The following is a 26,645-nucleotide window of genomic DNA, read 5'->3' as shown; positions in this document are numbered from 1 at the left end:
TTTGGGTGAACTAACCCTTTAATTCTGTAAGTGAATGAAATAATGCTTGGAATGAAATAGGCCCAAAATTATGACTTCTTGACTTTGGGTGCGTTTCAAAAAGCTCCCTAGCTTCCTAGGTTGTGAATCTGTATATAGTGTACATGAAGATACAGGACCCTGTAGAACTTCATTCTAAGTTCACATCTAAATTATGTCACTATGTTCACATCTAAATCCTTTTCCTTTAATCCTCCCTTATCGGGCTTATGCTACTCTGAACAATGCCTGAACTTTGTATTTTGAGCACTTCTTGCTTTGTTTATGCGTCTTCACAATGACTCGCTTAATTTAGTCCTAAATTGTAAGTCGCTTTGGACAAAAGCGTCTGCTAAATGACTAAATGTAAATGTAAATCTAAGTTTCATTCTGATGCCTTTGAAATGCATGTTGTTTAACAGATCTTATTTTAGCCACTCAGGTAAAGAACTAGACTAAAAAAAAATCAGTTTCATGTGAAAACATAAAAGCATTCATTCATGCATCTCATTCGAAGTGATTAATGTGCAGAATCCTGCTTATACCCAGAGAATCCCTCGTCAACTCGCCTACACATCTTTCAGCCTATCAGATCATCCGTCACAGTCCACGCACACATGACTGTAACCTCCTGCTCACACCTCCACAACGCCTATTTATAGACAATTCCAGCAAGACGTGTTTCAGAGTCATCTCTTCAGCGTGATTTTCCCCATTCATGCTCTCTAGGTTCAGTTAGAATGATCATCACATCAACAGAAGAAAACACTAATATCATTAAGGGGAGAAAATGGAGAAATTCAATGAGTTATGGATTGATTTCCTTGTAATCTTATTTAGAAAGCAGGGAGGAGTTTTTAGACAGCTTTTCAGGAGAACAGCTCTACTGAAACCCAGCACTCTTTCTAATTGCTAATGGAAGTCAGTAGATATGTATTTTTTATGAATCAACAAGCAGAAATAGAACGGATTGTTTGGTTTTACAGCCATGGAAACATCCCCAAATGCACACACACACACACACACACACACACACACACACAGGCTTATGACTCATCTGATCATGTGACTGCTCCACTAACGTCAGGAGGGCCTGTCTCATCACCCCTCTTTCCCCAGAGAGCAGTCAGCTGACTGTGGGTTACCAGTCCAGAATCAGTATGTGCTAAAAACAAACCGTGGGGCGCTTTTAATGAAGAAATATATGCACCGTTCTGATTCTGTGCTGTCAGGGACTAATATGAATTTTTGCTGTATATGGCTCTCTGGAGATTAATAAAGATCTTGGTGTTAAATTACAGGTTCTTCAGGTCAGCACACTCTTAAAAATAAAGGTTCCAAAAGGGGGGGTTTGATGCCATTGAATAAATAATGCAATACCTGCTGAAAAAAAAAAAAACATCTAAAACCAGCCTAAGCTGGTTGTCTGACTTTGGCTAATCTCCCAGTCTGGTTTTAGAGGGGTAAAGCTTTTTTAGCTGACCAGGCTGGTCTTAATTGGTCAAGCTGGGAGACCAGCTAAAAGACCAACTGAAGACCAGCTTCTTCCAGCTTAAACCAGCCATATATGTGTGTGTGTATGTGTGTGTGTGTGTATATATATATTAAAGGAGCTGTATGTAAGAAATGTATTTCAATTAATCATAAAATGGCCCTGATATGTCACTAGACATTAAGAAATCATGTTCATTTCAAATACTTATATCACTGACAACAGTAGTACGGCCAGGATATTGTCATTTAAAAAGTGAAGTTGCAGCCCTCAACTGATGTTGATGTTGTCATGTTGTGTTTTGGCCTGATGCTCCACCCTCCACCTATCTACCAATCACGAAGTCAGTAGTGTTTCAGCATCCGGGTTGCCAGCTCTGCTCTAGTTACCACAGCTACATAGCAGCCTATGTTCCTGCTGGATCCTGTTGCCTATCTGGCAACCTCGAGTCAGGGGGGAGGGGGAGGGGATACACCGCTCTACAGTAATTTGAAAGTGATTGCAATACCAGTTTTGGCCACAATCTTACATACGGCTCCTTTAATGCTCATTATATTATTCACATTTACCACAATCAAGCTCGAATGGAGTTAGGAGGTTTTTGACCAGCGAAAGCTGATAAGTGTTTTGTCCGTCATTAGAACGGGCATTGAATTACGTTTATCAACATAACAAGTTATTAAGTTTATTGTAGCTATGTGTGGACGCTCAGTGTTTTCTGTCATTTGGCCAAAATCTCATGTTATTTATTTATGAAGTGATAGGCTGTTTAAGACGCACAGTGTCCACACTCTTCTCCGCTCCTCAAATACATAAAACATTAGCCTTTATATAGTCCTATATATTGTTTTGAGTAAAGAAAACGCTGTACTTATTCAAACAAACAGTTCTTTATTTACCTTTTTGCATTGCAAACCGGCAGAGACGATCCAAACTGCATGCGGCCCTTCACGTCGATCACGTCACGATAGAGGCGGGGCGGAGTTATGAGGTTTGACTGACAGTTTAAGGAACCAATTGAATTATGAGGTATAGTCACAAGCTCTTTTAAACATTTTTTTTTTTATTGGTTACATATTTGCAAAACCCACAGACAGGCCTAAAGGGTGACCAGACATAATGATTCATGTTTTGTTTTTTTGTTTTTAAATGAAGAAAAATGTGGGGATGGCGAGGACAGCGTAAAATTAAATATTTGTTATTAATTTATTAGGCAATTGACTACGAGTTTTAGCATGGAGTGACATAAAAAAGTAGTAGAATGTTAAAAATGCAGTAGAACTTTTATGCATATTGGTTTCTAGATTCTTTAAAGCACCATAGCATGGATGGTTTTCAAAAAGAATAAAAGTTCTAGTGAAGCTCTTTAAACATTCTCATGCAGCATTATCCTTTTTGATTCTAAATAGGGTGTTTATTTTTAAGATTACAGAACAATGCACGGCTGTCTGGGTAAGCATGCCAAAAATAACAAACTCTTTTCTTTACTTTTTGTACTTGGAAACTGCAGCTAAAAATACTTCAAATAATGTGCGGAAAGCTCGGAAAGCTTTCTCCGCAGAGACTTCTGTCTGTGTTCCAGGAAAAGTGATCAAGTACAGATGAGTGTCATCTTGGCACTAATGTCACTAGGGCACCTAATTCAGCTGCTGACGGGCCCCCATCTGACGGATGCTCTGGGCTGTATGTGTCTAGGGACAGTGAGAGAGATCCACAACCGACAGCTGTATATTTATCAGAGGCCTTCCTCTCCCCAATGAGTCCCACGGTGTGCGTATGCGTGTGTGTGACTCATCGCCTGACGAATTAACTCTGTGACGCCTGTGTGTACAGAAAGACCATGAAGAAACCATTTTTTACATTGCACGCCTATGCCTATTGTCATTTCTACTCAATTCAACTAATACGATGAAAATAAAAAGTCACTGATGTATATCTACAACAGAAATGTTTCATTTTGCAATTTCATGTACCATAGTTTGTGTTTTTTCACCATTGTAAAAAATAATAAAATAAAAGTAAAATAATAATATGCCTTAAAACTGTTAATGGGCTTCGGATTTTTTTCTGCAGTTTTGTGTGAATGGTTACCGTCGGTACGGATGCATGCACAGCCTCGGTATTGCGTGAGCATCGGTGACGCATTGATCAGGTGACGCCTCATATAGCGCGAGGAGCTGTCCGGTGCTGAAACACAACCGAAGCGCATTGAGAACACGGAGGACATGCTGTTCACGCTCATTCACATTCTCTGAGCTCTACACAAAAGGTACGACGGCTCATTTTAATTTTTGCAATCACGAAATGATGCTGTGTGAAGATAGTTAACGTATGATTAATCTGCTTTGAGAGGGTTAATAAGAAGTATTGCCCTTTTTTCTTTTCTTTTCTTTACGGCTTTGCTTGATTACATACTATCACTCATCATCAGCATCTCTCATCTCGAGCTTATCGGCTCGATTTCGTCGCGCAGAGATCAGTGAAATATATTCCATCTCTTTTTTTTTTTTTAAATCGAGATTTGCTCTTAGAATGTGTTCTTGAAAAATATCAATAGATCTGTTCTTAAAGAATCGTATAGCCACAAGTGAAAGGTTACCTTGACAACAGGCGGTGACTCATCCAGTGCTGTTGTCTTTTAAAAACATGTTGTGTTCTGACTGAGCTCATTGCTGCTCTGGCGCTTGGAGCGTCTCTTCTGCTCGGTCTTGGAAACAATTTTGGGTCTTAAAAAAACTCAAAGTAGTTTCTCCGCATAGGTAGTTAAACTTAAACAGAATTTTACATTTCAAGATTTTAGTTACATTGCATGCATTGTTTTTAAACCAAGATTGCAACATAAATAAAAAGATTGCATGGGGTAACTAGTTTTATGCTTGTTTATCCCTAGGTGGTATGATGATGTCACTACCGAAACTGTCCGTCAGAGGGGTGGTGGTCCTGCTCGCTACCCTCCTCCAAACACTAACCGTGCAGGGCGCCTCAGTGCGCCACTATCGCCTGCGAGGTGGAGACCAGGGTGGCTTCCTCGCACCCAGCTCTGATATGATCAAAGCCCTGGAGTACATCGAAAGCTTGAAGCAGAGAGCCGATGGACCAGAGAGCCCTACCGGAGACTATGACGAGGTGGACAAATTCCGATTTCTAGTGCAGCTCGCCTCCCTGCAGGACGAGAACGCACCCACGCGTGAGGATGCCACCCATTGGCCTGAAAACAAGGTGCCACAGTGGGTTCGATCTTTGCTGCGGATGCTGGAACAGACTGGAGAGAGCCCGGAAAGCCAGCCAGCGCCTGGAAGTGAGCGCCGTCTTCACAAGAGCAGGCGCCCATTGGCAGACACAGAGAGCCCTGTTGGAGACTACGCAGGCTTTGTGAAGCCGCACAAGAAGTACCCGTTGATGTTTGAGGATGAGGAGAACCACAGGGATAACAAGCGGGCTACTGAGGATTTGGATGAGCAGTATACTCCTCAGAGCCTCGCCAACATGCGCTCTATATTCGAAGAGCTTGGTAAACTGACCGCCGCGCAGAACCAGAAGCGAGAGAACCAGGATGATGAAGACGGCGAAGACGATGATGACCTCTACAGGGTTAGGAGCCTGGCGTACGAGGACGTGACTGGAGGGGAGGAATGGGTGCCTTTAGAGGAGCAGCTCGAGACGGAGGAAGTAGTAAAAGGAAGCCGTGAAGAATATGAACGAGGGCTGGGAGACAACGGCGAGCAGGGCGAGGTCATTGAAAGACGAGCTAGTCCCACAGAAGAGGACGATGAGAACCCAGACGATGACACAAAACTCGTGGATTACTACCTGTTGAAGGTCTTGGAGATGACTGACCAAGCACAAAAACGGGACCTGATGGAAGGACGGAGGCGGCTACAATCCCGGCCCTCTCTAATGGACCCTAAGGCAATTAAACAACTTCTGTCTGCCATTTCAATGAAGCTCCAGGTGCCTCCAGAGGACCTGGTTGGAATGCTCTTCATGGAGGAAACCAGAAAACAACAACAACGCCTTCCTGAGAACCAGCTGGCTAGGAAGCCCAGCCAACCTCGGTACAAGAGCCGGGTCATCAAGTATTACAACGGTCGACAGCCTGAAGTCACAGTGAGCGATATCCCTCATGATGTCAAAACTGAGGATATCCTGAAAGTGCTTGGGTTAGGGAATCTGGCCAACAAGAATGCTAAATATTCTTTGCTGAAGCAAAGGCCCTACAAAACAGCCATGGCAAAGTACTTCAACCCAAGCGGAAGACGGGGAGGCTTGTTTCTGTCCGAGTTAAACAAAGCTCCAAGCAAAAGAAAAGACGATTATGATGATGATGCAGTGGATGAGGACGAAGAGTCAACCTTCCTCGCAGCCAAACTCTTGACTGAGTACCCCGATACCAGCTCGAGCGATCGCAAGAGAGCTATTGATTCCACCGTGAATGGACAGTTGCCTTATGACATGTATGAGGAGGCCATGAAAGATTTCTTTGATCAGGTTGATAATGGGAAAAGCACGGTCACCAAAAGAGACACCCAAGGGAAAGAGGAGGCAGAGGTGCCCCAAAAGCCACCCACTCAAGATTCAGTACAGGAGACCGTAGACCAAACCCCACCAGTGTCTGGAACAGAAGAGGGTAAAGAGTATCATGGGAAAATGGTTGCAGGAATGTGAAGAGCCTGAGTGTGCATTATTTCCCCCCCTGCTCCTATTCTGACAAGTCCCGCCCCTTGACCTTTTAACTCTTTGATATGGTTGCCATGGCTACCTGAACGACTTCTGAACTGTCCAAATTGCAAACTGCTTGTAAGAAGCACCGACTAGCCAATCCTGCCACTGAAGGGACTTGTACGAGTATGAACGGGGGGGGGGGAACGGTTACCTGTGGGACGACATGCCTATTTCTCCTCAAAAGATATTTAAAAAAAAAGAAAAAAAAAGGTAAACAGTTTAAAGTGCTTTAGTTTTCATGGAATTCTATATGATGTAAATACATATATGGTATATCAATATGCGGGAGTTCAAGTGTATTTTGTCGTTTATGAATTGGTGGTCCTCGAAATGTTTTCTTGTTCCTTTTGTTGGTATCAAGAGAATGTTCCTGTAGTCGTAGGACTCCGCTTGCTGCAATCTTTACATGCCATTTCATTATCAAACCAATAAAGATGGACGTGATTCCCATTTATAAATCATTTTGTACGTGTTCCAAAGTGTGAGAAGAACATGAATAAAGCATTACCGTATTATTTTTCTTCTCGCTGTATTGTGCTGCCTTATTACAGTTATGCATGATTCAACACAAAAACACTTCAAACTTAAGAAACATGATGCCTGTCTGTGCCGAGCTGGATTAAGAAAAAGAAGAAAAATAAATATGAATCACATATTAATATTCACATTTGATGTCACGAAAAAGCCAGGACCTAAAATAGTGGCAAGTTTAGTCTCATAATAAGAGACATTAATAGAAAAACAATTCCAGTGCAGTGCACAAAAATTGCTGGAAGGATTTTAGAAAGCACCTGATGCATTTCATTAATGAAAATTGAGGCAAACACTTGACTGAGACTGAATCATATCACAAAGACAATTTTAATAAGACAATATCAACAAAGTGTGCTCACAAAGCAGCGTTAATATTCCTTCAAAAGTGTTTTTTTTTTTTTCTTGTGCTAAATGTCTCCTGAGACATGCAACATGTTAAATAACATGAAAAGGCACTTAACTAAGCTTTAAGGTTATTGCAAATATTTGATTATTATATAAAAAATCATTTTGGTATAAAAGTTGAAATTTAGTGCATCATCTTTGAAATTCTGCATTACATTTATCTAGAAATTATTCAATTCAAAAATACCACATGAACCCTGATTCAGTTATATTAAACTTGAGTGGAATAGAGAAGGATGTTTATACCAGCACTGAAGAAAAAAAAAAAAAAAACAATAAATAAAAACATTCTTATGCAGCCCTCATGAATAAAGTCTGTAACTTGCAATGAAAAATTGTGCCCTGAGTGAAGGACACAACCTACACTGCGGAGGCATTTTTCTTTCCCTTTTGTCACCTCGCATCACGTCTGCTGCTGTCAGAAGGCTGGTTTGCTCATGTATTCTTCCATCGTCTGAAGAGAAGAAAACAGGCACATAACTGATTACCATAATGTGAAGTGACATTTTCAGCTTCCCTTGCCGCACAGAGGTTAATTCTCCTTCAGATGTATGGACCCTGCTTATTAGAATGATATATGGACAACAAATGATTAGATCCTATATGGGTTTTAAAGGAACAGTTCACTCAAACATTAAAATGCTGTCTTCATTTATTCACCCTCATTTCCTATAAGAGTAAATAATTACATTTTCATTTTTGGGTGAACTATTCTTTTAATGTGGTCTGGTTTATTTGAGGCATGCTGGGAAAGCTGGAGTTTAGTAGCGCTGCTGAGAGCTGCTCTGTAAAACCACACTATCGCACTGACATCCGTTTATTTCTCACTCTCTCTCTCTCTTGTTGTCAAATCAATAATGTTTTATGAAGGTGATGGCTAAAGTAGAGCTCTATAAGTGGGCAGCACCTTTAAAACAGCCGTAGGTTCTCCAATCTGAAATGTTCGGCTCAGAAACAATGATTGAGATTGTATTGCCCCATGTCCTAACTAACATTAATTAATTCAGCTAATTATTTTAAGGAATTTTGCACATTTTTATCCTTTTTCAATACCATTGAACAAATGAATCTTCATTTTTAGCTTCATTTTTCAAATGAATTAAACTGAATGCAGATAACATTTGTGACCCTGGATCACAAAACCAGTCGCATGGGTCAATTTTTTGAAATTGAGATTTATACATCATCTGACAGCTGAATAAATAAGCTTTCCATTACTGTATGGTTTGTTAGGATAGGACAATATTTGGTCGAGATACAATTATTAAAAAAATCAAAACATTGAGAAAATCGCCTTTAAAGTTGTCCATTTATGTTCGCGATTGTGCTGCATTGACTCACAAAAATAAATGTTTTATATATTTACGGTAGGAATTTTACAAAATATCTTCATGGAACATGATCTTTACTTAATAGCCTAATGATTTTTGGCATAAAAGAAAAATCGATAATTTTGACCCATACAATGTATTGTTGGCTATTGCCACAAATATACCCGTGCGACTTATGACTGGTTTTGTGATCCAGGGTCACATTTAGTGTCTCACCTCTTGCAGCATATCTGATGCCTCTACAGACTTCGCAATAGACTGTTTAGACGTCTCCTGGATCTCTCCGCCCATCAGAAACTCATCCAGGATGAAATAAGCCTTCTCAAAGTTAAAGATAATGTCCAGCTCACACACCTGCAAGATAATATTACACAGACAGAAATTGGTGAAACAAAAAATAAAATAAGAGAGTAAAGCATACTGAATGGTATCATTGTTTCCACAAAAACTGTAAACTGTTTTTAACATTGATAAAAATGAGAAATGTTTCTTGAACAGCAAATCAGCATATTAGAATGATTTCTGAAGGATCATGTAGCACTAAACACAGGAGTAATGATGCTGAAAGTTTAGCTTTGCCATCACAGGATTTTTTTTTTTTTATTAAAATAGAAAACAAGAATTTTAAATTGTAATAATATTTCACAATATTACTTCTTTTTTTTTTATCAAATAAATGCAGCCTTAGTGAGGCTTCTTTCAAAAACATAAAAAAAAATTAATGTTTCCAAACTTTTGACAGGTACTAGTACTGTATATTGTACCGTGTCATTTATCAAATCTATCAAATATTTGCTCTAGAGACGAGAAATAAAGAAACCGGATATATTTACATTGCCAAAGTATTTGTCGAGTAGCTCCACATAACGGTGCAGGATCTCTAAAGCCAGAAGCTCATTATCCTGATTCTCCAAACCACAGCAGAAATACAGACTGGCATACCTAGAAACAAGTGGAAAAACACATATAGACGAACATTTATTTAAATTTATACAAAGGGTACACCCAACCATGATCTTGACATAACATGGACAGCAGCAGTTGCTTTTAGAGTTCATTTGAAAATAGTGCACACTATCCTCACAATTGCCACCTACAGTCCCAGTAATACAAGTGCTGGCACAGCAAACCTCCATATTTATAAAGGTCAACCTGGGAAAACAACAGGAATGAACAGAGAAACAGGTTAAAAAAGGTGTGAAATACAGATCTGAACCAGACGAGTGTGAGTAACAGGCTCTCAGGAACGAGTGTGAAGACTCGCTCTCAGAAACACGACAGTTTCAGTGCCTGACAGAAGGATTTGATGCAGCATAAAAATCTGGGCTGTGACCAAGAATATAGCCAGGTAAACATCTTTTCTCAAAAATACTTCTTCAATGTTTTTCTTCACATCTTATATTCAGCAAATACTGTTTTAAGACATTTTCTACTATATAGGGTTGACTATGGTTCTTTATAAGTTAAACATACATTCAGGAATGTAACTCACTTTTTATGATCAAACCAATTCCCTGTCCTGTTTTACTTTGAATGTCACATTAGTGAAATGGATTGTAAATTAAATTTTATGGTGACTATAATGTTCAGAGGTGGCATTATACATTTTCTTGTACAGCCGTTGAATTTGAAGGGCGCTTTATTCAATACAGATTGTTTCAAAGCAGCTTTACAATGATAACAGGAAAATAAGTTAATTTTACAACAGCTCTAAAAGGAAATATTTTTATTATAATATATAACTGAATGGTGATAATAAATTAAAGCAAAACACTACAATTTCCAAGTATATGTCCACTTTCAGACACTTTCATTATGGGCAGGGCTTGACATTAACGACCTCCAACCTGCCAAACGCGGTTGGATTTCAGCAGTGACGTGTGATGCAGTTACTCCTACTATCCACTTTGGCGAAATACAATTTATATATAATATATACATTTTTTAATTGCAGTCTTATAAAAAAGCATCAGCAATATTAAACTAAGTGCAATGTAGTGTTGTCAAAAAAATTGATTTTTCGAAACATATCGATACTAAAATATCTGAAATACTTCCAATACTGATTTAAAAGTTTTTAGTGGCACAAGATCCTTCAGAAATCATTCTAATATGCTCATTTGCTGCTTAGGTAACATTTCTTATTATTATCAATGCTGAAATGCTCTTTTTCGCTGCTTATTGCGCTTAAACAGTCAAATGGTCTTGGTGAGTATTCATGTAAACACAGTTATGTTTTCAGAGAGCATAAACAGTTGAGAAAGAAAACACGTGTAACAGAACGATGGATCCGTGTGTCAGATCTTAAAGTGACAGCAGCCTAATATACCTGCTGCCAAATTATGAGATAAATAAATAAATAAATATATATATATATATATATATATATATATATATATAAATATATATATATATATATATATATGGCAGTTTTTCCCCATGATGTCGATGTCAAAATTGTGGCCAGAGAAAATGCTAAGTGGCTATTAACTTGGAAAACCACTAGCCACAGTGGCTGGTGAGCAAAACAGATAATGTCAAGCCCTGGTTGTGGGGTAATAGGGGGCCATTGTGTAGGAAGCGGACACTAGTTTTCGCTGGAAAACAAGGAGGACTTAGATAGTGGCATGTCATCAGATAATGACATCAGTAATAGCAGGAGAACCAGACTGAACTGGTTTAAAAACTACAACACAGGATGGGGTAACAAACCCTATTAGAAAATGTTGAAAGCGTAGAAAACGTTGCATGTGGTATTTTAATTAGACCACATAAGATCCTGACTGCTGACTAGGTGTCTGCTTTGCAAGAATTTAGTTTACTGCTCACACCGATTTATGACTAATGACCAAACATGAGAGCCTAGCAGCTGGGGGTTTAATTAATGCTGAATCTAAAGCCACCGTCATTTTGTTTGAAGCCAGCATGTTCTTTCACAATACACATGCGAGGAACACGTGTTTGTTCCGAAATGTATTCCAACGAGACATTCGCCTTTGGCCTGGGTTAAATGCTCACCTCTTATAGACAATCTTCAGGTCCTTCCAGTGCATGAAGTTGCATGTGCGTGGTTTCCGTGCCAACACCATAGTGGTCATGTCCTTCACAATCTTCTTCCTCTCTCTCTCCGGCAGGGGCAGGAACCATTTCTGCAGACGTAACTTCCCCTGACGACTGAACAGCAACAGGAAATGCATCTGTTGGGAAACCATTCAATTAAAATGCATATTCTGCTAATGATGGTTTCATTCTTTCTTCATTTGGAAAGGGTTTGGCACAGTGGTAAATGATACAGGTTGGTTGCACAAAGGTTGTAGGTTCAAACCCCAGAGGTTAATGAGTTACTAACACTGAGCCTTTGAGCACACCCATGAGAAAGCCTGCAGTAAAAATACAAAGTCACTCTGGATAAGTGCCATTGCTAAATTATGCATGAATAATCCTTTACTTTTCATTTTTAAATGAATGTTTTTTGTATTGGTCTGTATTAAATATACAATTAATACATCACAGACACCTGCATTCAAAAGTGCATTTTAAATAAAAAAATCTTTATGCAGGGGTTTACTGCAGATGCTGCTGGGAAGCAGATGGCGAGAGAAATTCTGCAACACTGCAGGTGAACAAAGGGCTTTCGCACCAAAGTCAAAAATATTCAAGTGGGAGGACTTTATTCTGTGCCTACTCTGTAAAATCATAGTGAATATTATAAAGTGTACCTGTTTCCTTAGTCTTTACATGCCATCAGCCACTTTCTCACATGAACAACGCCATAAAATTGTCCAAGATCAACTATTCACGTATGCACCAAAACTCTGCTGACAATTACATTTGAACAGCTGTGCTGGAAATACAGCAGGACCTTAAAGAAATCTTTTACACCAATCTGTCAACTAATTTCATCATCGTCTTGGATTGAGAGAAGCTTTTTAATTTCAGCATCTGTCCAATTTGACCACTTCTTTCAAAAACACACAGTTTTTGACTGACATCTCAGGGTTATAAATGGAGTTTTCGCACCAGTTTCTTCAGATTGGCTTAAAGTATTTGACAGCAGACTTCAAAGCTTACTAAACTTTTACATGCTCAACCGGTGAAATAAAACCTTTTTGGCAGTGTTACAACTTTGAGTCGAGTTGAAAAATAGGGTTGATGAAACGCATTTGTAATTTCCAAATATTTTTCTCTCAAAAGTGCGAAAATAATCTTTATTTTAGCTAGCCTAGCACACACATGCATGTTGAGTTGTGGTGCTCATGCGAGAGAAGCGGGTTCACATCTGGCCTGCATTTTGTTCTGATCGCATTTTCATAATTTCCTGTCTCCTGTCTCTTTCTGTGTTTGTAACAACAAAAGCACACAGATCCGATTTCAGAAACCATGAAATACAGAGAAAGAGACAAACTGCATCTCAGACAGAGAACTATGGCTAACCTTTCCCCGTCACACAAACCAAATCGATGCAAGAGCCACTGTCAACCATAGGATTGACTTCTATGTGAATCTTTTCCACACAAGAACTAATCAGCTCAATGTAATGATACTGAGAACAAAATCTCAGGGAACGCATCCTAATTTCACCTCCCCCTCCTCTCACTTTTGCACAGAAATCTGGCAACGCTTGAAAAAGCCTTGTCTACTCACATAGACAAACGTCACGACTGGGCAGAGAATATGTGAGTCTCTCATTGTGATTCACACAAACCTGCAATAAGCTGCTATTTTCACTGACTTCTCAGGTCACAAGCCACACCGACAGCTATTAACAGAAACTATTACACAGAAACCTGAGTCACACTTCTGAAACTAGATTAAAAAACAAAAACTAGAACTGGGGTGTTCACTTTTATTGCTGGAAAAGGGTAATTCAAGAAAAACTTCACAGAAATGAGTAATGATGTGCAATAAAGCAGCATGCAATACAAAGACCTTCATAACAATTGGGCAAATAATAAATAGTTCTTTAGATGAGAGCTGTGCAACAGCCATTAAATATATATATATATAGCCTATATATACACACACAACAAAAGATGCACAATATAAAACACTGTCATTGAACCTTTGATTTGCAGTGTGACTAATGAACTGAAAGCACTTTAAAAGTTAAATGAAACTAGTAGATCTAAGTGAAAAAACTTTTTAACAAGAAATAAACCTTGGGTGGGACTAGATAATGTCCATCGGGAATTGATCGGGTCAATGTGGTTTGCTATTGCTGTGATGTCATGTGAGTGACAGGTTGTCCCGCCCTCATGCCAGTGAACACATCATCAGAGAAAAGAAGATGTGTCGCTGCAAGAGGGTTACTTTGTTAAGTTACTTTGATGAAAGATTAGGAAGGCACACAAATGAAAAAAATAATCATGTGCAAGGATAAATCATTTATAATACTGCAATATTCCATAAAAAAATAGGAATTTTCCATTTTGATTTCATGGTGACTTTAAATTGTTTTCATGACTCAATTAATTACAATGCCAAAAGTTACAAAATGTCACCTCAAAATTAAATTGCAAATTATTGTTTTTATTTCCAAGATGTTGATTGGATGTCAATTAAACAACATATGACAAACAAGTCATATGACAACAATATATACTGTTCTAAATATTTATTGATTGTTGCATTGCATAACTGTTACAAAAGCAGCAACTACACAGTATAACTATCCCATTACACTTGAATTACAGGTACAATTCTCTAGGGTTATCTGAAACTATTGGATGAGAACAAAACTGTTACAGAATTGAATTAAATCAACGATGAACTGACTCAAAGTGAATAACGGTACTATTATTGACTTCTGTGGAGCTGCTTATAGCTCAATTTAACTCATTTCAAAATTGATGAACAGTTATTGATCTGAATTGAACCAACATTGAACTGACTTCAGCTGAATAATGGCACGGTCTTTTCTAGACCTGCTTTACAGCCGAACTGAATTGTGTTTGCATCACTGAATTATTATTTTCCTGTTTATCCCTCTAAAGCTGCTTTGAAACAATCTGTATTGTATAAAGCGCTATATAAATAAAGGTGACATGACGTAAGTGTAAAAGCACAATGATGGTGACTCAATGCTCATGCCTTGCGGGGCTCGGACCATCAAGAAGCAACCAATTAATGAATCTGATGCTGCAAGCAACTCATTTTGCTCTCAAACACATATGCAAACAGATGCAGAAACACCAGGTGGGGAAACTGAACCGTCAGCTGCTTCATTGTTACGACAGAAGCAAGCTGGCAAAGAGTATATTTGCTTCCTAAGAAAATCCTGATGAGGGACGAAAGATGAAAACACAAGGAAAAAACAAGGAAACAGAAGTATGCACTACTATTGTGCTCCAGAGGAAAACGATTCTCTGAAGCCTTTCTTTATCATGGCACACCCATCACACGACAACAGGAAAAGAAATGAGATAGGAAATAGCGTGCTACAGCTATTAAGTTACACACATCTTTATTACTACATTCCTCACACAGACTCCTCTCTCTCACTCTCCCACACACAAAGTTTCGCTGGGGGAAGGTTTGAATGAAGCTCTGAGCTTCCTCTTGAGTTCCTGCTTTGATTTCAGTTCTCTGATGCTCTGATTTCATTTTCCTTCTATTGTTGGAGTCAACGCAGCTGCGAGCGGCTACAGCACACAGGAGAACGTGCTTACAAACACACTCGCTGGCTTTACTGCTGCGGTTTAAATGAGATTCTGCAGTGTGTTGTTATCTCTTTGAAATTAAAAGGGCCACTTCTGCATCACTTGTAATTACTCTGAAGCATACAGACAGTATAAGATGACGTGTTGTCAGAGCTGTATTGTATTAATCTGGAGAGCTTTTGCAAACACTTACCAGAATTAAACAAAAATAAACTAAAAGCTAAAAAAGGCGTTGCAACTTAAATTATATATTTTAATCATTTATTTGTATGTTTAACACTTTTTTGTTATTATAAATATATATGTAAGAGAGAGAAAGAGAAAGCAAGGATACTTTTTTTTTTTAAATGAATTGATATAAAAACAGCTATAAAAATTTACATAATATTAATAAATAATGGCCTGTTTTCACAGACAGGGCTTTGACTAAGCCAGGATTAGGCCTTAGTTTAATTAGGACAATTAAGTAGCTTTTATAAACCTGCCTTAGAAAAAAAAACCTTACTGGTGAGCATCTTGAGAGAGAAAAATGGCACTGACATTTTAAGATATGTCAGTATAAGTTACTTTGAGTTAAAACAGCTCAAACATGCATTTTAAGTCTGGGACTAGGCTTAAGCCTTGCCTGTGAAGCTGGGGGTATACATTTTTATTTTTATATTATTATTATTACTCAATATTTAATAATAACAAATACTATTAAATTAGTAATATAATATTGTAATTGGTTTGTCAAATACTCTTCACTCATTCTTCTCCATTCTTGCAAACATTAACCAGAAAATTGACTTTACAGAGGAACAGAAAGTCCCTCAGCAGAAGTCAAACACACAGTGGCCCTATTTGAACAACAGATAATAGGGTTTACCTGGCCGCCAAATCAAGTCACTTAAACCAGAACTTTGCATACAAGTTGTCTAGAAACAAAATGCTCCCAAGAGTGTCAAAATCCAAACGTTCAATATCAAGGGGAAACAAACCAGCCAACCAACCGGTTTATCCAGACAGATGAGGTGACATCACAGAAACGACACTATTAAGTCCTTCAGCATGTAAATGACATCCGATTCATTTGTTTAAACTTTAAATAAAACAGCTTTAGGTGAATTACAGCAGCTCTAAATGACTATGTTTTATTTAGTCAGTAATAAAAAAGCAGCATGAAGAACGGAAGTATTAAAGTCCGCAGGTGCACTCGCGTTTACATCCGGACAGGTGCACGAGCACAACCTGTGGAAGAATTGACCCGTCACCCAACATATGCGATCTAAAATTGAGCTTTTAGGCGAGTGAAAAAAGTACTGTCTAACTTACCATCTTGAAGTAAGAAATAAGGAAGGCGTGTCGAAATCCACTAAATTCCTACTCACTTCCCGGCTGGTCAGGGCCGGAATCATCTCTGCCCTTCCCAAACTGAGAAGAGAGTGAAGCTGCGCATGCGCAGATGCGTAGCTGAGCTCACGGCTCTGTTTTCGCCTCTACTATCTGAGCTCTGATTGGTCGAAGCACTGCACCTGGCTTGAAAAGGGGCGGGGCAACACCCTACTCACATATTTTTCTCTACGCCTTGTGTAAATGCAGCCTTGACATTATGAATAAAGATATGACATGAATTACTATGTAGTTAAATAAACCACTTAAAAACGCAAACAAGGATTAAAGGATTAAAGAATTAAACTATAGTAATATAAATAACTGTATAAAATATATTAAATAATAAAGTATTGTTTGTTATTTTCATCAATACTATTATATTTTCATCCCTTAGAGACTCAAGAATTATACAAGCTTACAGTTACAAACTTAAATTTTTTCAAAAGTTTTTGCAAGCTACAGTGGGTCTTGGAGGGGGGTTTGGGGTCATTTTGAAGGTAACTTGTGTGCATAAAAGGCTAAATAATGGAAACCCCATACTATAGGCCTACCAAAACTGATTTGCATGACCCTATTGGTGTGTAATTGATTATCTATAACCTGACACTAGAGGGAGCCCTCTGGAACTACAGTAGTCACATGAAACTGTCAGCTGTCATATCACTTCAGTCCAGTCCAGTTTAGAGGAAACAACAGTGCAATGTCTCTCTACAGGAATATAGTGTGGTTTATCAAAGGAATGAGGGAGTATACAAGGTAAAGGTTTTTTTTTTGTTTTTTTTTGGTATTCATTGCTGAATTCTTCAATTTATTGTATTGTTGTGGTCCCTGGGTTGCTTTCTTGCTGATAACTTTTGAGTCTCTGAAAGTTTGTTGCACTGTTTTTAATTAGTGTGTTATTGTTTTTAATTGGAATAAGATGGTTTTATGAATATGAACATTTCATAATTTTACACAAAATTAATCTGGCCTGTGTATACATTTAGTTACTGCTACAAAACACAGCTTTAAACTGTGTCCTGACAAGCCAAATGTTGTTAGATGGCGTGGTTTCTTTGCACAAATGTTGTTTTTGTAGTTTCCTAAGTCATCTCCTCTGACATGCATTCATCCAAGCCCTCAGTTTAAGGTCAGTCATCATTGCATCACAATGGGCCCTATTGAGCCCCCTGCCGTTCTCTCTCTAATGCCCTGTCATCCCACACAGAAGCTCCTTTGGCCCCTGATCTTAGGAGCACTGTCTCAGATGACCAGAGGTCACATAACAATTCAAGAATTGTGTTGACACTTTTAGAGATAATAGCACAGCGCTTGAGGTTTCATTTTGGTCATGTTTCTGATTTGCTTCACTTGTTTGATGTCGTCGGCAGGTCTGGGTTTGAGAATGCTTCTAAGGGCTTTGTAGAAAAGGACCTGGATGTGTCTATGGTGGGGCGTTCCTTCATGATCACTGGAGCCAACAGCGGAATAGGGAAGGCGACAGCCATGGCCATAGCAAAAAAAGGTTCATTTTACAGTTAAATTAACACTCTTTTTAGGTTACAGTATTATGTTTCCAACCACTAAACCACTATTGTGGTGGTACTATAGTACAAAGATGGCAGCAGATGGTACCATGATGCTTTGATACTGTAAATATCATATTGAGTGATTAGCGTTGTCATATACCATGTTACATATAGCCTACTTGTTGGGGCTATATGTATATACATACCAGTAAAGACCAATATTTCAAAGAAATGCTGTTCTTTTAAACTTTCTGTTCATCAAATAAAATATATATTATAAAAATATAATGAAGCAGCACAACTGTTTTCAATGTTGATAATAAGAAATGTTATATATATATATATATATTAAAAATATCTTTATTGTCATCTTTGCCAAATAAAAGTTTAAAAAAATCTCACTGACCCAAAACTTTTTAACTTTTCATAAAATCAATAAATATATGACAAAATAATAAAATCTATAAATATATTTATTTTTTCGACTTCATGATGTCTGTGTTTAAGCATTTTAACCCAGTTGGAAAAATGAATTGTGTACAGTACATTGTTAAGTAATCTTCCTTGCATAGTTTACCCATTGCCAAGTTGAGCCATTTGCATTCCTGTGGCTTTCTGTCATGTGTGAGAAAGAAAAATAATAACAATTGCATTTTATATTTTATGAAGGATATGTGAGTGGTGCTGCCCATGCAAAACTCATTGTTATATAGGGTGTTGAATGGCTGCTAAAGTGTTCTACATTTATGCATTTGCAATTGTTCTGAGTTCATTTTAACGTGTTGCAATGCGTTTGTAAGGGTGTTGTTCAGAACTTGCTAGATGGAATTGCTAGAAATGCATAGAAAAATACTGTAAGATCAGACCAGAGCCATTTAACATTGAACAATATGGTACCTTCATTCATTCCTTCATTCATTTTGTAATTCGTATTGTTTTTCTCCTATCCAAGGTGGCACTGTCCATATTGTCTGCAGAAACAAAGAGCGAGCTGAGAAAGCCAGAGAAGAAATCATCTCAGCAAGTGGAAATACTGTGAGTGTCACTGTCATTAAAGTGATAGTTCACCCAAAAATGAAACTGTTGTCATCATTTACTCACCCTCAAGTTGCTCCAAACCTGTTGTTTCTTTCTTCTGCTGAACACTAAATAAGATATTTTGAAGAATGTCGGTAACCAGACAGTTGACGGTAGCCATTGTAGCCATAGTATTTATTTTTTCCTACTATTGCAGTCAATGGCTACTGTCTATTGTCTGGTTACCAACATTCTTCAAAATATCTTCTTTGAGGGTGAGTAAATGATGGACAACAGTCCATTCTTGGGTGAACTATCCCTTTAATAACTGCTGATGATGCATCAGTGTTTAACTTTGAATGGAAAGAAACAAAATAAAAAATTGAAAAATGATCAGTGTTTTATTATAAGATACTATTAATAATAATGTATTGATTTTGAATGATTTGTATTGTTTCTTGTGCATCTACCGTAGGAGGTCTACGTCCACGTGTTGGACCTCTCTGAGACGAGAAAGGTGTGGGAGTTCGCAGAGGTCTTTAAGAAGGAGCACTCGTCTCTCAATGTTTTGGTATGAGTGTTAGAGAGCTCTTTTTGGAGATTCCCATCATACCTCAGTATATTAAAGAAAATACAGCATTCCGCTGAAGGTTACAGATGCAGGACAGATGAAGAAACATCCTCTCCTCTGTCTCCCACACTAACCCCCATCAGATCAATAATGCCGGATGTATGGTGAACCAGAGGGAAATGAACTCTGACGGACTGGAGAAAAACTTTGCGACCAATACTCTTGGTAAGACACGATGCTCTGTTGCATTGCGTATCAATTTTAAAAAAAAATTTTTAAAGTCTCTTATGCTGACCAAGGCTGCATTTTTTGGTATAAAAAATACAGTAAAAACGACACATGTGGACAAAAATATATATCGTGGCCACAAAAATTAAGAGTTCCCCTGTTTTAGTAAATCATTTTGATTTAACTAAAACAAAGTAACAAATTAGTACAACATGGTCACGCTTTAGTAAACTGAGGGAAATAATTATTATATCCTGCTCACTATTTACTTGAAAATAGTGAATGAACCGTACATGCTGATGTATTAGTAAGTCGAGGGAACGAATTGTTAATTTGTGGTCACGATACTGTACATATATATTTTTTCCTGCATGTCATGTCAACAGTAATATTGTGAAACATTATTACAATTTAAAATAACTGTGTAATTTATTCCTGAATTTTCAGCATATTTACTCCAGTCTTCAGTGTCACATGATCTTTCAGAAATCATTCTGATTTGCTGCTCAAGAAACATTTCTTATTATTATCAATGTTGAAAACATTGTGCTGCGTAATATCTTTGTGGAAGCCATGATTATTTTATTTTTTTCAGGATTATTTGATGAATGGAAAGTTGAAAAGAACAGCATGTAACATTAAAAATGTCTTTACTGTCACTTTTTATCAATTTATTGCTGAATAAAATCTGACCCCAAAATTTTGAATGGTAGTATATAATATTCTTTTGTGGAAAATATATTCTTTTTTAGATTAGAATATATGTTGCATGTAGTATTTCATAAAAAGATTTTTTTTTGTCCTCTGCAGGTGTTTATATTCTCACTAAATGTCTGATCCCATTGCTGGAGAAGAGCAGGGACCCCCGAGTTGTGAGTGAAAAACAACATTGATCTTAAAAATGAGTGCATTTAGAGTGCATGAACGCCTGCCCACTTTTTCAGCATTTGAAAGCAAAAAAGTATATGAAAATCAGACAAAAAAACAAAACTACAAGACTGTGTGCTTAACTGCTTAAGTGAGGGAAAGAACTACAATCCCATGAAGCATTGCAAACAGAATAGGGAAAAATATAAAACTAAGCATTGAAAAATTGATTTTACGTATATCCTTATAAAATCATGTGCTCATGGACTGATATAATGTGTATATAGGGGTGAATTCAGGTTGTATTGGGACACTTTTTCCAAGTCTTGTCAATGGCAAAAAGTGTCCCAATCACCCTGAATTGACCATAGCCTATATATAAACAATATGTGTTAAGTTTATTGCAAAATATGCATATATATTGAAATATTGAAATATTTTAGGGATGCACCGATATGAAAATTTTGACCGATACCGATAACCGATAATTCTTTATATTTGAAAGCCGATAACCGATATATTGGCCGATAAATCCAAATCCAAATTTGTATATACTTTTTTGAGAGCCTGATTACAAAAACAAAAGTTTCACCATTAAAAGTCACGTCCCAAAACACAATTATAATGTTCTCATTATAATTTTATGTAGCCGATATCACAGCACATAACTGTATTTTCCTTATTTGAAGTGATTCCAATCATATTTCAAGCAATTTAAAGCCATCATGGTGAACAGTGCGAATCTGAAGAGTCTCAGCTGAAGGAAATAATACAATATTTATCGGCTTTAATATATCGGACAAATTTTCTTATCAGGCCGATAACGATAACATTAAAAATTTGCATGTATCGGCCGATACCGATATGGTGGCCGATATATCGTGCATCCCTAAAATATTTTGAGTGTAGGGAAACCGACTTGCTTTATGGAAGTGGGCGGGGCTAAAGAGATTTTTTGACACATTTTGCTTGTTTTGACTCTGATTGCTTTAATTTTCTGTATAGCATCATGGGTAATGTAGTTTTTCACCACAAATTCCGCTGTTAAACACAATTATTTTAAAAACTAAGTTGAAATAATGCCAGCTGGCAGCTTCAACAGAAGCAAATGCTATCGATTAACAACCTAGCTCACAGTAGGGCTGTCTTTTAAAGCTTCATAAGTTATTGTTAAAAATCAATTTCCCTATGGAGAAACTGAGTTTTTACTTCTGGAACCAGACTGTTGCACTCAGTCACAACCTATGATAGATGTGTTTATATTTTCATAACAGGAATGTGCAGATCCACAGAGGTTCCTGTTTCTCTCTCTTGATGTGCCATGTTTGGTATGAATGTGTCATGATATTGAAAATGTCTGTAGATCACAGTGTCATCGGGGGGGATGCTGGTACAGAAACTAAACGCAGACGATCTGCAGACAGAGAGAGATCAGTTTGATGCTACCATGGTATACGCACAGAACAAGGTATTTAGACAATTTTGCCTGTTCATTATTTTGGTTTGTTTTATTAGCGAATCATTGTTATTGTATTACTCATACTTTATATTTGCATTTATTCATTTAGCACATTTTAGGTTTAGCAACACACTGGCAACGTCCCATAAATGTTTTGCACAAAGATTTTCTTTTTCAAAACTGTAAAACCTAGTGTTTAAAAATGTAAACTTTAATTTTAAATTTTAAATGTAAAATGAAATAAAAAAAAAGATAATTAAAAATAATTAAAAAATTTAAGTTATTTCCTTACAGAAAAGGGCCATGGTAGTACCTCAAAAATACAACATTCAAAACAAGGCTAATTCTATGTTTTTTGGCCACTAGCAGGGTGGTAATACTATGCTTTTTGAAGTAGGCTACTGTGGTATATAAATATGGTAATCAGACAGTACAATGTAATACATCAAAGTATTACCATCTGAGACTGAACCATGGGAGTTTTTTCAGTCAAGTGTTGGCAGACATTTTCTTATGATATTAATTTACAAGGATAACATGTAAAAAAGATTAGTGATTAAATAATTTTATTCATGAAAAGGATGAAAAGTCATGAACAGTTTCTATTAAACTGAGACAAGCCGGGTTACCTTTCTCTCAGCTGTTGCCAAGCAACAGGTGACACAAGGTGCCAGCAGTGGCGTCTCCATTAAACAATATCTGATGCAGTAATGATGATGACCTTTTACTAAACACTCGTTATGTGCACCTCAGACTGTCTCTCTCTCTCTTTCTCTCTCTCTGTGTGTGTGTGTGTGTGTGTGTGTGTGTGTGTGTCCACAGAGGCAGCAATTAGTGATGACAGAGGTCTGGGCAAAAGCAAATCCCAAAATTCATTTCTCTGTGATGCACCCTGGGTGGGCCGACACACCAGGTATTGTTCAAGTCAACAAGCAAAATATGCTTGTTTTAATTTGCTAATTTAATTTAGCACCATTGTTATGATAGTTTGGCATGATGATTTTGTTTACTTACAATTTTAAGTTAAATTGTTCGTCCCCAATATTGATTTGTAGCCTCTCAGCTGTAAAAGAGCAACTCCACATGTTTTTAGTGTATTATATTATATTTATAATGGCTGTTGAATGCTTTAATCTGATTGGTTGAATAACGTTGGCGTGCAATTATTAAACGCATGGCTAAAGTAGTTCCAGGCAGGTCTTGACCGCATTACAGTTCCATATCACTTCGCCAAATGATTGCAGTTATTTCAAAGGTCTTACAGCCTAGAACAGCAAAAGAACCAAAACCAGCAACGACACTGACCAAGCAAATAAATATAGTAAACAATAGGATAAAAACGACAAATTATTTCCATGTTTTTCCCCCCACAAAATTACGTTTTATTAGATACGGAAAGCACATCTCTTTCTCCCGCGCTCTCTCTTTTTATTTAAACATTAACATAAACTAACATTAAAAAAAGATGAATGAATACTGTAAAAAAAAAGGTAATGTTAGATAATAGCTTACATCATTTAAATTGCATAATCCCCTATTCAGGAACATTGGCTGTTAATTATGCTAACATAATTCATAGTCATACGCTGCATAACCATTTTAGTTAACTAATACTTTTTTTACAAGCTTGTCTGTCCAGCTCATCACTTGTAACCTCTGGCTCTGGTTGTGCTCAGCGGTTGCCACGGCGATGCCTCAGTTCCATCAGATGATGCGTGATCGTCTGCGTTCAGCGGAACAGGGAGCCGACACGGTCATCTGGCTCGCGGTGTCCCGCCGCGCCACCACTGCATTTCCCAGCGGCCTTTTCTTCCAAGGTGTGCATGTTGGTTAAAAATGATCACATTTGCTTTCATGTGTCTAGATTTGTCCAATAGCACTCAGAAAACCTCATAACAGGTTGTTTGTTTCAGATCGACATTCGGTTTCGGCCCACTTGCCCCTCGCGTGGACGCACAGCTCTCGACTGGAAGTCAAAGTGTTCATGCGCCGGTTGGAGACTTTGGCGATGGCTATAAAACCCTCAGAGTGAGAATTTAAACAATGTGTTAGAGATTATAGCCTACTTGTCAGATAACTGAGATTTTCTCAAACAACACTAATGCTGTGTGGAACTTATAACCATGATATGAAATCTTTAGCTTTTTCTCTGTAAAACTAACTCTAGAATGATCATACAGACACTAAACCTAAAGACACGTGATATATTTCTGCGTAATATAGGGTATTTAATGCTGTAAAATGAAGTAATAGAAAAATCGAATTTGTTGAAATGGAACAGTTTATTGAACCTTAGACAAAAATTGTTTTTGTTGAGTACCATATTTGATACATCAGTCTTTTATGGCTCATGTAGTGTGATATATGACAATATGGAGCTCATACAAGGGGAGGAAACAAAAAACCTCAATTTAATTAAGAGGCTCAAACTGAGAAAAAAATATGCAGATGTTTTAATTTATATGGCCAGAAATATGAAATACTGATCTTTACAGTACATTATAGCAGACTACTTGCATAAAATGTATCTGTTGTCACTCTATATCTCACAATAATATTTAAATTCTTAGTTTTATGATCAAAGCTCTGTAGTTTTTATTGTAGGGAGGCAAAACATATAATAATATAATATAATATAATATAATGTTGATTGAGAGATGAACAAAAAACATTCCTCAAAAGCCTGATCATATTTGATACATTTCAACATGATTTTTCCAAAAAAAAAAAAAAAAAAAAAAAAAAAATGATGTATGGATAATCGAGTAAGCCTATGTTGCTTCATCCTGTGTTCATCTAGAAATATTACTAATAATATAAAAGTTTCTTATGTTTACTTAATACGATTTCACAGCAATAAGACACATATACAATGATCTGAAGGGGGACGGAACAGAATTATACTAAAAGGCCTTTAACTTGCTAAAAAAAGTATAAACTATCAATCAGACGACAGAAGGCATGTTGTAGATTGTGTTCAACAGGTTTATCAGCAAAGTTTTGACCATGCTAATAATTTAGAGGCTTTAGAAATGTGATACAGAAGGCTTTATAGGGTTGACATGAAACAAAAGGAGGCTGGGATATGATTTTATCCATCCACAACTGATTGGACTGTAAAAAGTGGTCTCAATTAAAGGGATAGTTCACCCAAAAATGAAAATTTGCTGTTAATTTACCCTCAGGCCATCCAAGATGTAGTTGACTTTTTTTCATCAGTTGAACAGTCAAGAAGATTTCTAGCTGAAACCGTGGTACTTTGTGATTTATATAATGCAAGTCAATTGTTACAGTCATTTTAAGAGTCAAAGAGTCAAAACAAAATCAATACCTGTGGCTCCTGACGATACTTTGAGGTCTTATGAAGTGAAACGATCTGTCTGTGCAAGAAACTGAACATTATTTACAACATTATTACTTGCCTGGGCAAACGGTCATGAGCGTTCATGGAAATCTGGAGTGCGAGCTTCCTGACGCATTATGACATGTGCGGGAGCTCAAACGTTGGGAATCTGTGAAAAGTCAATCTTCCCGATTGAGATCGCACAACAGGTTGTGGAATCCAGCCCAGACGGCAACATATAGTGTCGGGCCAGATCCGGTACACATGGATTCCACACGGCCCAGATGTGGGCCGGATCTGGGCCGACACTATGTTGCTGTCTGGGAAGATAAGCACAAGTACCACTGTGATGAACAATACCACACACACGTCTTCCCTCTCTGTTGTAAACAAACACCACGTCAGCTCACGTGCGAGTTTGATCCAGCACATACGTCATCATGTGACAAGAAGCTTGCGCTCCAGATTGCCGTGAACCGTTTTCCGAGGCTGTGGATTACAGGTAATACTGTTGTAAATAATGTTCAATTTCTTGCTCAGACCGATCGTTTCGCTTCATAAGACCTCACTGAATCATCAGGAGCCACAGGTATTCATTTTGTTTTGCCTGTATATGTTTTTTTTTTTACTCTTAAAGTGACGGGAACCATTGATTTGCATTATATAAATCAGCAAGGGCAACGGTTTCAGCTAAAAATCTTCTTTACTGTTCAGCTGAAGAAATTTTCATTTTTGGGTAAACTATCCCTTTAAGGCCTCCATTGTCTCTGTCTGAATCAAAGTGGTTTTGTTGGCGTCAAAGGAAAATCATTTCAGAGGTGGAAGATGTAATAACATTTTTGATCAAAGATTCTGAAAACAAACATATTTGTCTTGAGAATAACATGCATCAATGAATTATACACAATAAAATCAGGAACATTTCAAAGCAAATTTTACACACTGATTTAAAACCCATCTGGATGAGAAAACTTAAATGGTGCTTAGAAAGTATGCAGCCTGCGTCATTTCCCGTCCCTTTCCTTTGTCTCCTCCAATACTTTCCACTGCACTATCCCATAAAGACAAAAAGCTCATAAATAATAAAACGAAAACAAGTGGGCTTTTGGCCTTGTCA

General features: G+C 37.5%; 3 protein-coding genes across 3 annotated transcripts; 2 read left to right on the top strand and 1 right to left on the bottom strand.

Annotated features, from left to right (window-relative positions):
* The first annotated feature begins 3,685 nt into the window (after positions 1-3,685).
* On the top strand, positions 3,686-6,752 carry scg2b (secretogranin II b). The gene is made up of 2 exons (XM_084118760.1): positions 3,686-3,779; positions 4,401-6,752. The coding sequence occupies exon 2, from the start codon at positions 4,406-4,408 to the stop codon at positions 6,173-6,175; it is 1,770 nt and encodes a 589-aa protein (XP_083974886.1). The 5' UTR covers positions 3,686-3,779; positions 4,401-4,405; the 3' UTR covers positions 6,176-6,752.
* A 313-nt stretch (positions 6,753-7,065) lies between these two features.
* Positions 7,066-16,591, bottom strand: ap1s3b (adaptor related protein complex 1 subunit sigma 3b). Its single transcript, XM_084118761.1, has 5 exons — positions 16,476-16,591; positions 11,521-11,699; positions 9,336-9,444; positions 8,719-8,856; positions 7,066-7,625 (listed from the first exon to the last, which is right to left on the bottom strand). Exons 1-5 carry the CDS (start codon positions 16,476-16,478, stop codon positions 7,590-7,592), a joined length of 465 nt encoding a protein of 154 aa, XP_083974887.1. The 5' UTR covers positions 16,479-16,591; the 3' UTR covers positions 7,066-7,589.
* A 449-nt stretch (positions 16,592-17,040) lies between these two features.
* dhrs12lb (dehydrogenase/reductase (SDR family) member 12-like b) lies at positions 17,041-25,494 on the top strand. The gene is made up of 10 exons (XM_084120716.1): positions 17,041-17,291; positions 17,906-18,039; positions 18,996-19,078; positions 19,536-19,631; positions 19,775-19,856; positions 20,670-20,731; positions 22,090-22,194; positions 23,008-23,098; positions 23,862-24,002; positions 24,099-25,494. Exons 1-10 carry the CDS (start codon positions 17,236-17,238, stop codon positions 24,215-24,217), a joined length of 969 nt encoding a protein of 322 aa, XP_083976842.1. The 5' UTR covers positions 17,041-17,235; the 3' UTR covers positions 24,218-25,494.
* Positions 25,495-26,645: the final 1,151 nt, after the last annotated feature.

This window comes from Abramis brama, assembly GCF_963993115.1.
Source record: "Abramis brama genome assembly, chromosome: 7".
Classification (NCBI taxonomy): domain Eukaryota; kingdom Metazoa; phylum Chordata; class Actinopteri; order Cypriniformes; family Leuciscidae; genus Abramis; species Abramis brama.
Note: the sequence above shows the minus strand (reverse complement) of the source record. Positions and strands in the feature narration are given on the sequence as shown.

Bases quoted from the DNA above. Each gene is read 5' to 3' on its own strand.
- scg2b (XM_084118760.1), top strand. From the start codon at position 4,406: ATGATGATGTCACTACCGAAACTGTCCGTCAGAGGGGTGGTGGTCCTG.
- ap1s3b (XM_084118761.1), bottom strand. The intron at 8,857-9,335 runs GTAAATATATCC...ATTATCTTGCAG, and splicing joins TCGACAAATACTTTGGCAAT to GTGTGTGAGCTGGACATTAT. The intron at 7,626-8,718 runs GTGAGACACTAA...TCTTCTCTTCAG, and splicing joins CATCAGATATGCTGCAAGAG to ACGATGGAAGAATACATGAG.
- dhrs12lb (XM_084120716.1), top strand. From the start codon at position 17,236: ATGTCTCTCTACAGGAATATAGTGTGGTTTATCAAAGGAATGAGGGAG. The intron at 18,040-18,995 runs GTTCATTTTACA...CTCCTATCCAAG, and splicing joins CATGGCCATAGCAAAAAAAG to GTGGCACTGTCCATATTGTC. The intron at 23,099-23,861 runs GTATTGTTCAAG...GGTTGTGCTCAG, and splicing joins TGGGTGGGCCGACACACCAG to CGGTTGCCACGGCGATGCCT.